The sequence below is a fragment of the Scardinius erythrophthalmus genome (genome assembly GCF_964197995.2).
Source record: "Scardinius erythrophthalmus genome assembly, chromosome: 7".
Lineage (NCBI taxonomy): Eukaryota > Metazoa > Chordata > Actinopteri > Cypriniformes > Leuciscidae > Scardinius > Scardinius erythrophthalmus.
In genome coordinates, this window is record NC_138227.1 from 31,509,028 (window position 1) to 31,525,805 (window position 16,778).

Consider the following 16,778-nt stretch of genomic DNA (forward strand, 5'->3'; position numbering starts at 1 on the left):
TTCTAATTATTTGCATAATTCAATCAGCTGTTTCTCAGTAAGAATAGAATAAAATACAGGGGATATATTTGTGTTTCAGTTCACAATATAAGCAGCTGTTTACCTTGAATTTAGCCTGTAAGGTTAGGTTTAGAACATGGTGTTATCTGTTCTGACATACAGGGTTAAAGCATTGGTAAATTTGGCAGTAAAAATCCATTGTTTTGGTCTTGTTTGAGCTTGTGTGCAAAAGAAGTTCAAGCATTTTAAATTTGTGTTAACTGTATGCATTTTGTGTTAAAGCAATAAGAAATGTGTTAATAGTATATCTTACACAGACGGATGTAGTAACTGTGTTAAGAGTTTTGGAAAATTGTTAAATGTATTGAAAAATCTGTCATAGCAATCGTAAAAAACTGTATTTGCAGATAACCGTACTTAGCGTTTATACGCAAAATGCATTTTAGATGCATGGTGTCAATAGCATGTTATCATTCAGTGCAAACGCACGAGAATGTGTGCTCTAACTATATTTTACATGCAAATACCTACAACTTTTTAAATGAGATGTAACATATAACATAACCAAAACCACCACATGAAGCTATAACTATAAGTCAGTGTGCAATTGTGGCCCTTTAAGGCTACAAAGGAAAAGGAAAAGCAATATATCAGCTCCAAAAACTGAATTTATAATTTTCCAGTATAATCAAATAAAAAATAACTACATTTAGCATAAAATGATTTAATTTAACAGCCAATTAATTTATTAATTATTTAAAATGATTAAATAACAACTAAATTATATATCACCATTTCATGGTGCACAAGAGCAGGAGAGTTTCCCAGTGCGGTGCAGATAAAGAGCAGGCTGAACAAAACCACCCAGCATATAACAGATCAAACCTGTGTTCCAAAGTTCATGAATATTGTGGTTTGTTAGAATGATAATGAATCCTGTTGTTGCAAATGGGACATACATGATAGTCATGCTCACAGTAGTTATTAGAATGATTTGAAATGCTCTTCTCTTCATGTGGTTTTCCTCCTCTCTCTCTCTTCTTCTCTCTCCTGGTCCTGACTGCTTCAGCGCTCTGAGAACAGCCACAAGACAAAACAACTGGATGCAGAGGAAGAGGAGGAACTGCAGCGAGATAAAATATGTATGTAATAGTCCATTTTCTTTTTGGTCAATAAATAAGGAGCAGAAGCAGGAGTCAAGAATAGTTATCCAGGCTGCAGTGCAGCAGATCACTCTATATCTGAGAGGTTTGTACTTCAGAAAGGTTACAGGATGAACCACTGCCAGGTAACGCTCAACACAGATCAGACACTGAAACAGAGGACGGCCAGTAAGGGATAGGCCTAGTAAAAATAGTTCAAAACTTGAAAGAGTTGTAAACCACACTGACAATACAAAGACCACACCATTCAGACAGATACCAAGCTCACAAACAGAGAGATTGAGGATGAAGAACTCTGATGCAACTCCACTTCCTCTTCCTGTGGTGATGAGCCATATAATATAAGAGTATGTAGGAAGACAAAATAAGACATTGATGCTGTACACACAGATTTCCAGACAGTACATTAGCCCAATTGAAAGCATTGTGCAGTTTGATGCTTCAGTTGTGGTGAAGTTCATTGTAGAGTTATTCATTTCCTCTGTGTTTGTCTTTTCAGTTCAGTAACCCACAGAACATATGAAAAAGAGGAAAAAGGAGAAGTATAAATGAACCAATATGTATTTAAAGAAAGTTTCCAATTTAAACAGAGCTAAAACTGCTAAATAAAACATGCCCTTTGACAATAATGAAAAACAGCAAAAAAAAAAAAAAAAAACCTTATGGCTTAAACCAAGAAACTGATTAAAAAATTGAGTTTATCACCTGAAGAGTGAATGTCCAGTTTCTCTGTGGATGTGTATAAATCTCTGTGCTGTGTTTTGTTCACTGACTTCACAGCTGTCACAAGAATATATGAGCAGGACATCTGCTACACGTCACATGAAACACCAGGTATGCAAATATATTGAAATTATAAAATGATTGAGAGAGAGAAAAAAAAAAACTGTCTGAGTAAACATTTAAACAGAAAATAAATCGAAAGCTTGCAATATTTTATTGACATTTACTTACAAACATAAATCAACAGAAGTTTTTTTTTTCTTTTCTTTTTTTCTAGTTCTCAGTTTTATTTTAAGTTTATCAAGGCAGGATATTGCAGCACAAAAAAGGATAACATTTCCTTTCCCTTTTGGCAGCACACCCTGAAATGCATCAAATATAACACATACTCAAAAAATTTAAATGCACTTGGACTTAAAGAAGATTTACTTAATTAATCTTTGTGGGACATTACAGCACCAACAGTTACATTTCCTATTAGAAACAACCTAAAATGCATCAGACATCACACAATCAATTCATTTATAAAACAATTGAAGAGCATGAGAAATAAAAGAAAGTTCATGTTTTTTTTACTCCTGGACATAACTTGTTCCCTGTGTCCCAAATTGAATAAGTAGGTGTTGGAGCCATAGGCAGGAAACAATGCAATGGCAAAGAACTAATGAAGTAAAAGTAAGTATGGTGGCCTCATCAATAACTTTAACTTTTTAAAATGTAAATTCCTGTCCCCATTCTAGCACTGAATCCAAAGCCTTCTGAGTTCCCAGGAAAGTTGAAGCTCAGTGATTTTTTGAAGTTTTTTTTTTTTTTTTGAAGGAAGAACACTAAATTGTGTTTGGTTGACAACTTTTGTCTCAAATTTAATTTACTGTCTTGTGTGTATATTATTTTGTTTAACTTTACCGAGTTGATTTGACTTTAAAATTGTGCACCAAGCCACATTTTACAAGCTGACCTTCACAGAAAAACTGAGACTCACACCAGCTAAATTAATGTGATTTTTATATACAGTATAAAATCAAATAGTCCTTAAATCTTTAAAGAAACTAGATGTACCGCATCGCGGTACAAAATATGACCGCCGCTCAGGCCTGCACTGGCTTTCCACAAAAATAAATGACGTGGAGTAATTTGGCTGTATTGCGTGTTTATGTATATACCTAAAAAAAGTAGTAGTATGTGCATGTCTGTCTGTCTGTGTGTGTGTGTGTGTGTGTGTGTGTGTGTGTGTGTGTGTGTGTGTGTGTGTGTGTGTGTCTGTGCGTGTATGTATGTGTGCGTACATGTGTGCGCGTGTGTGTTTGTGTGTGTGTGTCTGTGCATGTGGATTTGTATGTGTGTGTATGGGTGTGTGTCTGTGCGTGTGGATGTCAGTGTGTGTGCATGCTTGCGTTTGTTTGTATTCCTGCATGTGTGTGTGTGTGACAGTATCATCCTAAACCAGCAACCCTTCGCTCAACAGCACCATCTACAGGCCGATGAGTGTACAGTCACTAAATGTGCACATAAATGAATTTATTTTATACCCCCCCATGGATGAAATTCTACGAAACTTAGCAGAGGATACCCCCAGAGGATGTCAAGTTAATCATACACATGAAATATGGTGCATTTCTGAACATCTCCACTGAAGATAGGGGCGATTAAAGCAGAATAATATTGCATTTTCATTTTTTTTTGGGAGGGGCGCAAATCACAAATGAGTGATTATGGGCTAGGTTGATGTGGGCCCTTAAGAGCAACATACCATAAAAATTTCTTCATCCTCGGTGCCACGGTTCAGGTAGTTATTTAGGAAAAACTGCATTTTTTTGCGTTTGGGGGGGCCCAGCACGGGGGGGGGGGTGGCCCCCGGGGACCAAACGAAATTTTTCCGTAGAAGTCTAGTGGGGCTACATGCCCACCAAATTTCATGTTCCCCGGTGTTTCGGTGTCCCTGGTATCGTTGACGAAAAATTTACGGGGGCCCCAGCGCAGGGGGGGAAGTGGCCCCCGGGGACCAAACAAAATTTTTCCGTAAAAGTCTAGTAGACCAACATACCATAAAAATTTCTTCATCCTCGGTGCCACGGTTCAGGTAGTTATTTAGGAAAAACTGCATTTTTAGGGTTTGGGGGGGCCCAGCGCGGGGGGGAGTGGCCCCCGGGGACCAAACAAAATTTTTCCGTAGAAGTGTAGTGGGGCTAAATGCCCACCAAATTTCATGTTCCCCGGTGCTTCGGTGTCCCTGGTATTGTTGACGAAAAATTTACGGGGGCCCCAGCGCGGGGGGGGAAGTGGCCCCCGGGGACCAAATGAAATTTTTCCGTAAAAGTCTAGTAGACCAACATACCATAAAAATTTCTTCATCCTCGGTGCCACGGTTCAGGTAGTTATTTAGGAAAAACTGCATTTTTTTGGGTTTGGGGGGGCCCAGCGCGGGGGGGGAGTGGCCCCCGGGGACCAAACGAAATTTTTCCTTACAAGTCTAGTGGGGCTACATGCCCACCAAATTTCATGTTCCCCGGTGCTTCGGTGTCCCTGGTATCGTTGACGAAAAATTTACGGGGGCCCCAGCGCGGGGGGGGGGGGGGGAGTGGCCCCCGGGGACCAAACAAAATTTTTCCGTAAAAGTCTAGTAGACCAACATACCATAAACATGTCTTCATCCACGGTGCCACGGTTCAGGTAGTTATTTAGGAAAAACTGCATTTTTTGGGGTTTGGGGGGGCCCAGCGCGGGGGGGCAGTGGCCCCCGGGGACCAAACGAAATTTTTCCTTAGAAGTCTAGTGGGGCTACATGCCCACCAAATTTCATGTTCCCCGGTGCTTCGGTGTCCCTGGTATCGTTGACGAAAAATTCAGTAAGGTGACAAAAAAAAAAAAAAAAAAAAAAAACTTTGACAATCCCTATATGACCGCTTTCGCTAGCTACGCTAGCGGCGGTCATAATTATCCATATTTCTGACACTGGCCAGCACACCTGCCACTCAATCAACACCAAATATGCACATTTTTATACCAAGCATTTGAAAAGGAGAGAAACAAACTCTTTAATCATCTGTGTTATGATAGGATGTCAAGTTTAATGCAACATTCTCAATGGAAAGCCTGCATAAGGGAAAGGTGACACTGGGTCATGACAAAACCTGCCCGTCCCACACACAATATAGATGTTACCTGGTAAACCATACTTACTGAGAAAAAAAAAAAATATTCAAAGGGTTTATTAAAAACAGTAAAGACATATTTTATTACTCATGCCCTTGAACATGTTAAATAGTTTGATATGGACGAGCATATTTCATCTTTTAATGCACAAACCACAATGACAGTGGCAACCAAAAACAACATTGAAGTCACCATGAAATTAAAATGAACAATTCCTATTTTTTATGGAATGCTACAGATGATCTATCCTTGCACATCATTATTTTAGTTGAATCTGTGTCCCCTCGTAATCTTACATCAACAAATTCAACATGCTAAAAATGCTCAAGTTCATCAGAAATAAAAATAGTTCAAGAAGAAAATAATATATGACTATTTGAGATGCTTCTGTGTTTTAATGCGCATTTGACTGACAGCTTTTTCAAATGGACAAAACGTATAGTTTTCTCAAGAATAATTACGGGCAGCGATTTCAAACGCTGCTGACATACAGACACAAAAAGTCCCACAGAATAAATGTATGCGCGATTAATATGCACATTAACAGAGAGCTTATGTTTACATTTTTAGTATGTATTTGAGATGTTGTGTTCTTATATGTTTAGGCCCTATTTAAACTAGATGTACCGCATGGCGGTACAAAATATGACCGCCGCTCAGGCCTGCACTGGCTTTCCACAAAAATAAATGACGTGGAGCAATTTGGCTGTATTGCGTGTTTATGTATATAAGTTGTATATTTTAAAAGACTGTCTGGAGTATTCCTGTGGATCATGGATAATTTAGAGTTTTGTAATTATTTGCCATTACTATTTAAGTTTTATATCAAAAGTCATTAGTTTAGACACTTAACATCCATAATGTGAAAACGTCACATCCATAACAGTGGTTTTCCCTACATAATGTATTACAAAAATGAGTTTCAAAAACACACTTATTGTGTTCAAGCCATAGACTGTAAAAAATAGGTTCAAGCAAGTCTTTTTCATGCTACATCGGCAGTTTGTTTAATAATTCACAGAGTTTGTAGGACACTTGTAAAGTGTGTGTATTTCATGTTATGTCCATAACGCTGATGATATGTATTCATAGTGTGTGTCTGTGTGTGTGTGTGTGTGTGTGTGTGTGTGTGTGTGCGTGTATGTATGCGTGCGTACATGTGTGTGCGCGTGTGTTTGTTTGTGTGTGTGTGTCTGTGCATGTGGATTTGTATGTGTGTGTGTCTGTGCGTGTGGATGTCAGTGTGTGTGCATGCTTGCGTTTGTTTGTATTCATGCATGTGTGTGTGTGACAGTATCATCCTAAACCACTAACCCTTCGCTCAACACCACCATCTACAGGCCGATGAGTGTACAGTCACTAAATGTGCACATAAATTAATTTATTTTATACCCCCCCATGTATGAAATTCTACAAAACTTAGCATACCCCCAGATGATGTCAAGTTAATCATACACATGAAAGTGGCCCCCGGGGACCAAACTAAATTTTTCTGTAAAAGTCTAGTAGACCAACATACCATAAAAAATTCTTCATCCTCGGTGCCACGGTTCAGGTAGTTATTTAGGAAAAACTGCATTTTTTGGGGTTTGGGGGGGCCCAGCGCGGGGGGGAGTGGCCCCCGGGGACCAAACGAAATTTTTCCGCATAAGTCTAGTGGGGCTACATGCCCACCAAATTTCATGTTCCCCGGTGTTTCGGTGTCCCTGGTATCGTTGCGGGGGGGGGAGTGGCCCCCGGGGACCAAACAAAATTTTTCCGTAAAAGTCTAGTAGACCAACATACCATAAAAATGTCTTCATCCTCGGTGCCACGGTTCAGGTAGTTATTCAGGAAAAACTGCATTTTTTTGGGTTTGGGGGGGCCCAGCGCGGGGGGGGGAGTGGCCCCCGGGGACCAAACGAAGTTTTTCTTTAGAAGTCTAGTGGGGCTACATGCCCACCAAATTTCATGTTCCCCGGTGCTTCGGTGTCCCTGGTATCGTTGACGAAAAATTTACCGGGCCCCCAGCGCGGGGGGGGGAAGTGGCCCCCGGGGACCAAACGAAATTTTTCCGTAAAAGTCTAGTAGACCAACATACCATAAAAATTTCTTCATCCTCGGTGCCACGTTTCAGGTAGTTATTTAGGAAAAACTGCATTTTTTTGGGTTTGGGGGGGCCAGCGCGGGGGGGGAGTGGCCCCCGGGGACCAAGCGAAATTTTTCCGCATAAGTCTAGTGGGGCTACATGCCCACCAAATTTCATTTTCCACGGTGTTTCGGTGTCCCTGGTATCGTTGACGAAAAATTCACGGGGGCCCCAGCGCGGGGGGGGGGAGTGGCCCCCGGGGACCAAACGAAATTTTTCCGTAAAAGTCTAGTAGACCAACATACCATAAAAAATTCTTCATCCTCGGTGCCACGGTTCAGGTAGTTATTTAGGAAAAACTGCATTTTTTGGGGGTTTAGGGGGGGGCCAGCGCGGGGGGGGGGAGTGGCCCCCGAGGACCAAAGGAAATTTTTCCGTACAAGTCTAGTGGGGCTACATGCCCTCCAAATTTCATGTTCCCCGGTGTTTCGGTGTCCCTGGTATCGTTGACGAATAAGTTACGGGGGCCCCAGCGCGGGGGGGGGGGGTGAGTGGCCCCCGGGGACCAAACGAAATTTTTCCTTAGAAGTCTAGTGGGGCTACATGCCCACCAAATTTCATGTTCCCCGGTGCTTCGGTGTCCCTGGTATCGCTGACGAAAAATTCAGTAAGGTGACGGGAAAAAAAACAAAAACAAACTTTGACAATCCCTATATGACCGCTTTCGCTAGCTACGCTAGCGGCGGTCATAATAATATAATGTATTATTTATATTTTTCACATTGCCCTGAACATCTTCACTTTTGCATAGAGTTTAGTCATGCTATTTATTTACTTCTTAAATATGTGATAAAATGGCCATACTTTTAAATTATAACCATAATACAATCATACATATTAACCTGAAAGCTTAATGTAAAAATGTTCCTAATTTTATCAGTATACATTCATGTAAATTCTCATAAAGGTAAACTACCTGTCAGTGGATTTGTTACAGTATATACAGGTACATACATTTAGACAGAGCTTTTAAAGGTCCCATTGCATGGATTATTTTATTATTGTAGAATGTTTTATAATGTTAGTATGTTTTTTAGATCAAAAGTTGTTAGAATTTAGAAATAAAAGGCATATTTCCTAGCCTGATTTTAGCCTCTGTTTTGAACGCTCTGTTTTAAGGGGCGTGTCTGCTGAGAGACTTCAGTGTAAACGCCCACTGCTGTGATTGGCTGACATGCTTGCATATGAAATATTTAGCATTACATGTGGAACTCTCTCGAAAACTTTTACTATTACAGCTATCATACATTTTTACTATTACAGCTATCTGGATTAACGAATCGTGAGAAGTTTTTTAAGTATTTAGATCTATTCTCATCACATAAAAGGTTGCAGTGATGAGCATTGAGCAGATGAAAGCCTGTTGATCGCGTGAAAAAAGATCTTATCATTGCAACGTAGTTTCTGCACTCACTAATGATTTTACCAATGCAAACATGATGTATATAAATACAGTAAGAGCTTCGTTGTGCAGTGTAACAGCGTCATTGATTTCATAACGAGTTTTGGCAAGTGTCCAGATAAACTCGCGCTGTGTGATTGACAGCTTGGGCGATTGGAAAGGGATTGTTCTTTCATCGCTTTCTGTATATTAATCACAGTTTAAGTAAGATTATTTTCATCCTACTAAGAGAAACGATGTGAAGTTAATCGCTACTTCCATAGTAAATCACTACTTACCGCTTGCTGGAATATAGTTGAAATTGTCCCCTTCGTCAGTATGAAACGCTGAGAGAAGCCTGCTTGATATTATCCAGGTTAGAAAAACAGTCCGTGGTGAAATGGACAGAGCAAACTAACAACTTCGAATTAAACTTTTGCGGTATCCAATTATAGATAAACATCAACCACGTCTGTCGTTCGCAATCAATACGCCTGTATTCCTGTGGGCAGAGGTTAGTGAAAAAACGGTTTTAGTGACGTCATTAAAGAAGGAAGTAGAGGGATGTAGTCCAAACTGAGCGTTCGATGTAGTCGACTTATGTTAAATAAAATATCTCGCTTGGCATTGAACTTTGAGCTTTATCATTTTACAGATATTATTTATACTCTAACAACAACATTACACACTAACTAAAGTTTGAAACATGGAATCACGAAGAATGGGACCTTTAATGTGAAACTGAAGTGTAAAATTATAATGCTGACCAAACACGAGTCAAGAAGATCCATATAGACCTTATGTAGCCCCGCCCCTTTTCAGCGCTGCGCTCGTTGTCTTTTTGACTTCCGGTCTATATTTTCACAGCGATCTTGCGTATTTATGAATAAACGGCTCGTTTTAAAATCTTCCCGGTCTACTGACATTTGTTAAGACATCTGCTTTAAACATGACAATCCTCATGATAACTTTGGTTAATTTACATTAAGTAAATCCACTTCAAAAGCTAATTACTCCTGGACAGCAATGCCATAGAAATATACAGAGTGACCGCAAAAACGGAAGTTCAAAGACAATATTCTAAAGATGGCGGCACCCTCGTTTCTCTGGCACATAAGGTCTATAGCAGTGCAGCAGATCACTCTGAGGTTTGTACTTCAGAAAGGTTACAGGAGGAACCACTGCCAGGTAACGCTCAACACAGATCAGACACTGAAACAGAGGACGGACAGCGATGGTAGGTCCTATAAAAAAAAAAAAAAATAAAAAAAAAAAAAAAAAAAAAAATATATATATATATATATATATATATATATGTGTGTGTGTGTGTGTGTGTGTTTGTCCTGATTTTAATGTCCTTTCGCTGACTTAAAAGTTAGATACACACGATTAGAATTGTTTCCTTTAATGTCTACAACTTTGTGTCTCTAACTTTCGTTTAACAGAATTTGAAGATGTTCTGAATTTGTAAGAGTTTAGTCTAGTTTGTAACACTAAAACATGGACATCATTTTTATACCATCCCCAATCAATCCCTGCCTACTCCAACACCACTGCTGTTTAAAAAAAACAAACAAAAAAAAAAAACATGAATAAAAATAAAAATAATCAACATGTTGAAAATATTGGATAGCCTACATAGCTTATGTTCCACAAAAATGTACTGTATATTTAAACACAACTTAATATGAGACTAAAGTGTTTACAGAGGAATCACAATGTATTACACACTTACAGTACCATGTTACATTTAAAACACAAAAAGCTGTGTTAATTCTTGGACACCGCTAAATAAATATTTGGAGGCATCATTAAGCTGCTTTAACTTGCCCATTCTGGTAGAATCAAACACTCTATAATAAGAAGAAAGAGGGAGTTTTACAGCCCGGTGCAGATAAAGAACAGGCTGAACAAAACCAGACAGCACATAACAAATCAAACCAATGGACCAAAGTGCCTTAATAATCTGTTTTTTCAAAATGTAAACAACTCCTATGACTATATATGGGACATGCATAATAGTCATGCTCACAGTAGTTATTAGAATGAGATTAAATGCTCTTCTCTTCATGCAGTTTTCCTTCTCTCTCCTTCTCTCTCCTGGTCCTGACTGCTTCAGAGCTCTGAGAACAGCCACAACAAAAAAACTGGATGGAGAAGAAGATGAAGAACTGCCCCGACAAGAACAATGTACGTTCTATGTTGTCAGAAAATAACAGGCACAGAAAACAGGAGCCAATAATAGTTATCCAGGCCGCAGTGCAGCAGATCACTCTATATCTGAGAGGTTTGTACTTCAGAAAGGTTACAGGATGAACCACTGCCAGGTAACGCTCAACACAGATCAGACACTGAAACAGAGGACGGCTCATCATCACAGCAACAGAACGTGGAACAGAACGTTCTTCAACCTCAATCTCTCTGTTTGTGAGCTTGCTGTCTGGCTAGTTTGATCAGAGCACTGTCATTTTGTTTTTTTAGTCTCTTAACATTAGAATTCTTTTTACTTGGATTTGTCATCACTGGCCGTCCTCTGTTTCAGTGTCTGATCTGTGTTGAGCGTTACCTGGCAGTGCAGGAGTGTGTTGGAAGACCAAACAACAAAGCAATGGTGTATCCACAGATGTCCAGACTGTCCATTAACTCAAAAGACTGAGTTGTGCAGTTTGTAGATGTTTCAGTTGTGGTGAAGTTCACTCTAAAGTTATTCATCTCCTCTGTGTTTGTCTTCCTCTGTTCAGCAGCCGACAAAACATAATAATGTAACTATGATTTATGGGAAGAGAGAAATGTAAATTAAGTTCACTACCAATCTGTAAGTCTACAAATGTCCAATTTAAACTCAAAGAACCAGAGCACATCATTGTTAAATCTGCAAAAAAAAATGGTTATACAAAGGCAGTAGCTATTTATAGCCTACAAAAACTAACCTCTTTCTATTCTTACCATTTACTTTTCTTGTTTCACTTGAATGTATTTTAAATAAATTAATTATTTTCAGTGAAATACTGAATGAAATTAAACTTGCCCTACAACAAAACCGAATCAACACAGTATGAATGTTTCTGCTTATTAATTGTAAAAACATTTATTGACAAAAAAATGTGAGTTTATCACCTGAAGAGTGAATGTCCGGTCTCTCTGGATGTGTATAAATCTCTGTGCTGTGTTTTGTACACTGACTTCAGATGCCACATATGTGTGTATGAGTTCTGCTGCACGTCACATAAAACACCAAGTATGCAAAAGATAACATTTATAATAAAAAAGACCGTCTGATCGTCTTTTTGATTTTAATTTCAACCACAAATGCAGACACTTTTTGTCAAATTTTATTTTGCAGACTTGTGTTTTAATTCCACTAAATGTCACTGACTTGACTTAATATTTTACACATTTATCAATTGCTCCTTAATGTCCGACAGCAACAGGATTATTGTTTTACATTGCATTTTATTTTCAAGCTTTTGGCAGACCTTTTTAAGCAGTGACTTATCGCACATTCAATGTATACATTTTGCTAGTATAAATGTTCAAATCAATCACTCAAATCTGTAAAAAGGAAATTATCACTGGAACAATTTTTGTTCAGTCCTCCCAAATCATATTCATTTATCTGACACTAAACAACACAGGTGCCACTTATTCAACACCTCAAATGCAAATTCTTAGACTGAGAATTTAAAAGTTAGAGAGGGAATAAATACTTTAGACATTTGTATTGACAGGAAGTCAAGATTATTGCTATAATCTCTGTGGCAACCATCAATAGGGAAAAGGCGACACTGGGTCATGATGTGTTTTATAACAATCTATAAAAGTAGCCTACAATAAATCACTTTGTAACACTAAGCATTAACCTATAGGGTGCATTTCCCAAAAGCATCGTTAGCCAACTATGGTTGCAAGTTCCGTCGTTATCAGCATAGTTCAACGAGTCGGTGTTTCCCGAAACCATTGTTCTAACGAACATTCGCAAACAGCAACGCAAAGTTGTGTGGTTGGAACGACAGCTCTCGACCTGTGGTTACACGAATAGTTTCTTGTTTGCATGACATCTGGACTTAATAAATCTTTGTCTTGAGCAAAATAAGCAAGTTGACATTCATTACAATCTGTATTTAGAATACATACAAATGTCATTACGTCTTTAGTTTGTCAAGAGATTTAAAGCACCGTTTTAGAAGAGTGAGAACGAGACTATGATTTCATCTGGAAATAAAGCAAAATAACTGAGAAAGATGAGAAATAGTCCTCAGATGACATGTTCGTAATTTATAGCAAAACATCTAGCATTAACTCGATCTCAAACAGATTCATTAAAGAAAGTTATTACTCCACCACCTGCGTGACATCATTACCAACGTGGTTGAACAATTTGCGACAGTACGGTTTCGGGAAACTACGACAGTGACAGCACGGTCGTGTACGGTCGACAGTACTTGCGACAGTACAGTTGTGACTGGCTAGGTGATTTCTTCAACGATGCATCGTAGGCTACTATGGTAGTGATACAGCGAGTTACGTCATTGTACGGGAAACATACCTCTGTTCTGAACCACTTTACACCTCTAAGACACAGAAGCCACATTAAAGGTACATTTACACAGACTCTTCATTGTGAAACTCATTTACAAAGGAATCACAATGTAATTATATGTTACGTTTATGGCATAATGTTAAATCTAGTAAAAAGATGCAGTAGATGCAGCAATTGGCACAATATCAAAGTTTAAGGAGACTCAAATGATGGGGGTTGTGTTCATAAGCTATATTTGGTACTAATATACTCAGGGAGCCCAGGATTATCTGGTTGGGGGACACTTCGTTACTGGATGGACGAAGGGGGATTAATCTGAGGTTTGTTAGATTAGCTCTTTTAGCAGCAATAAAATGCATAACATTTGAAACGCTCTTCTCTTCATGTGGTTTTCCTCCTCTCTCTCTCTTCTTCTCTCTCCTGGTCCTGACTGCTTCAGCGCTCTGAGAACAGCCACAAGACAAAACAACTGGATGCAGAGGAAGAGGACGAACTGCAGCGAGAAAAAATGTGTATGTATTAGTCCATTTTCTGTCAAGTTAATAAATAAGGAACAGAAACAGGAGCCAAGAATAGTTATCCAGGCTGCTGTGCAGCAGATCACTCTATATCTGAGAGGTTTGTACTTCAGAAAGGTTACAGGATGAACCACTGCCAGATAACGCTCAACACAGATCAGACACTGAAACAGAGGACGGCCAGTAAGGGATAGGCCTAGTAAAAAGAGTGGTAATTCTGAGATTCTCTGAAAGCAAACTGACATTATATAAAACAAACAACTCAGACAGACACCAAGCTCACAAACAGAGAGATTGAGGTTGAAGAACTCTGATGCGACTCCACTTTCTGTTCCTGTGATGATGAGCCATATAATATAGGAGTGAGTAGGAAAACCAAACAGGAGATTCATGCTGAACACACAAATTCCCAGACTTTCAAAATCAGTTGTGGAGTTCATGCTTCAGGTGTGGTGAAGTTCACTGTGTAGTTGTTCATCTCCTTGTCTTTTTGTCTTCAGCAATATATCCTGCAACTGTGATTTACTGGAAAAGAGAAGCGTAAATGAACCAGTGAATTAAACCAGAATAAGTAAGATTTGAATATTTTTTAATGCATCCAGTTTGAACGATCCAGTTTAGAATTCAAAAAATTATTTGTTTAAATTCAAATAACCAGAGCACTTCATTATTAAATGATATACAGTCTCTTTTAATTCAATATCTCTAAAAAATTACACTTGCCCCAAAACCCTTTGACAGATAAACACAATTACATGGTTGATTATTGTTGATGGTAAAAAAAAGAACGAAATTTAATCAAAAACAGAAGTTTATCACCTGAAGAGTGATTGTCCAGTTTCTCTGTGGATGTGTATAAATCTCTGTGCTGTGTTTTGTACACTGACTTCACAGCTGTCACAAGAATATATGAGCACGACATCTGCTACATGTCACATAATATGAATAAACTTAAGATAAAAAAAGTTTTTTTTTTGTTTTTTTTCTGACAGGAGATAGAGACAGATGCGCTGTACGCGGTAGACCAATCACAACAGACTAGGCCATCTGGCCAATCAGAGCAGAGTAGCTTGCGAAAAGGCGGGATTTAGAGAGACTGATTCATCCATCTAGGGGTGTGTTTCCCTTACAACTATATAGCTCACTGCTTAACTAACATAGTACGATGCATCGTTGGAGAAATCAACTAGCTAGTCACGACTGTTTCCCGAAACCGTATGTCGCAAAGTATCGTTCAACCACATTGGTTTATGACGTCTCGTCCGTGGTGGACTAATAACTTATTTTAATTAATCTGTTTGAGATCGAATTAACGCTAGATTTTGTCATATAATTTACAGACATGGCATCTGAAGACCATTTCAAAATTTTCTTAGTTATTTTGCTTTATTACCAGACTCAATATTTGGTATTTGGCTCGTTCTTACATAGTAGAATAGAGCACGTTCGCACATGCGCACTCTTCAAAAACGGTGCTTTAAATCTCTTGACAAACTAAAAGACGTAAATTACATTTGAATGTATTCTAAATAAATATCACGGGTTGTACTGAATTCCAGCTTGCTTATATTGCTAAAGATAAGGATTTATTCAGTCTACATCTCATGTAAACGAGAAACTATGCTTCTAACCACAGCTCGAGAGCTGTCGTTCCAACCACACAAGTTTGCGATGCTGTTTCGATGGAAACACCAAATCGTTGAACTATGCTGATAACTACGGAACTTGCGACCATAGTTGGCTAACGATGCTTTCGGGAAACCCATCCCAGTCCATTTGAGGATCATTGAAAAATGTGGTGATGTTCAATGTGAGAAAATGTTTTTGGACTTTTGATGCATGTAAACCTGTTGTAGGAGAACCCAAAACAAAGTCTTTAAAATAGCATAATAGGGGCACTTTAAATAAAAAAAAAACTGGGGTTCAAAATAACTAACTAAACATTTGAAGAAAAGAAATATGTCAACCATTATTTACATTCATGCAGAAAATTGTCTAACTTCAGTAACCATCTTTGATGTGTATGCAGATACAATCAGTGAACGTTCAAAGATTCAGTCTTTGACACTGGTCAGGTGTTACTCATTCAACACCTGATATTCAAATAGTTAGACTGAGCATTTAAAAACTACGACAAAGAAAACCCCACTATTTAACTGTGTTATGACAGAATGTCAGGTTTGATGTAATCATTCTTCATGCCACCCATATCTGAATTACGCATACAGAATAAACAATAAATCTGTGCAAATAACTAGAACAAACAAATGTACAATGAGAAGTCAGTTTGTGATAGACATACCGAACAGCTCCTTTTTTTAAAGCAACACTATGTAACATTTTTTACCTTAAAATAATGTTTCCAAAATAGTTTCAGTGGTTCATCAAGTCGTAACAGGCACTTATGCCTCCGCTTTGCGGTCCTTTATCTGATATAACCACACTATGTAAGATTACCAGATCGGGTCGTGTTTCTGTAGTTCTAATGAGACATAAGAAAACTAGAAATTTGACTTGCTTTATGTCAAGCGTTACAATAGTCATTATTTAGTTTTTCTCCATTTCTAATGTTGCAATACATCATACTTTCATGAAATCATGCAACATACTCTACCTTGTCTTTGGGCATCATTCATTCCAAAGCCGGTGCTGGATAAACAGCGAGTGTGCGTGTGGCAGTAGGCTGCGGGCGGCGAAATTATTTACGACAACGTTTTCTAATATGTGCCGACTCGTGTCTCTGGACCGGAGCAGACTGTCTGCGTGCTTCGGTGGTTCACGTGACACAAACAAGAAACCAGACTTCATTCGCCCCAATGGAAAGCATATTTACACTGTCTGAATCATTCCCTATCCCCTATATAGTGCACTGTTTGTCATTCGCCATGTAGAAAATAGTAACTGTGTGAACGAATTGATTTCAGCTGCAGCTTCAGCGTCTATGTATAATGTAGGGGGCGGGACACTTTAGATTCTAGAGAACATTTGATTGGACAGAAAATCCAATGAGAAGCTGAAGAGTGATTATGCTAGCCTGGTTAAAACCAGACCATTCTCAGTAGTAACTGAGTTATAGTCTGGCAAAGCTTCTTTGATAACTCATTTCCAAAGGGGCGTCACCAACGGACGTCGCTCAAATGCCTCTGGGCGTAATTGGATAGACCTAAAACTC

At 38.8% G+C, this 16,778-nt stretch overlaps 2 protein-coding genes across 2 annotated transcripts; both read right to left on the minus strand.

Moving 5' to 3' along the window:
• Nucleotides 1-796: 796 nt before the first annotated feature.
• On the minus strand, nucleotides 797-1,639 carry LOC308693802 (chemokine XC receptor 1-like; the record flags this gene model as incomplete). The annotated part of the gene is made up of 1 exon (XM_081370899.1): nucleotides 797-1,639. The coding sequence occupies one exon, from the start codon at nucleotides 1,637-1,639 to the stop codon at nucleotides 797-799; it is 843 nt and encodes a 280-aa protein (XP_081227025.1).
• Nucleotides 1,640-9,714: 8,075 nt separating this feature from the next.
• LOC308693803 (G-protein coupled receptor 35-like) lies at nucleotides 9,715-13,998 on the minus strand (the record flags this gene model as incomplete). The annotated part of the gene is made up of 3 exons (XM_081370900.1): nucleotides 9,715-9,729; nucleotides 10,581-10,628; nucleotides 13,486-13,998. The coding sequence occupies 3 exons, from the start codon at nucleotides 13,996-13,998 to the stop codon at nucleotides 9,715-9,717; spliced, it is 576 nt and encodes a 191-aa protein (XP_081227026.1).
• Between the last annotated feature and the right edge of the window lie 2,780 nt (nucleotides 13,999-16,778).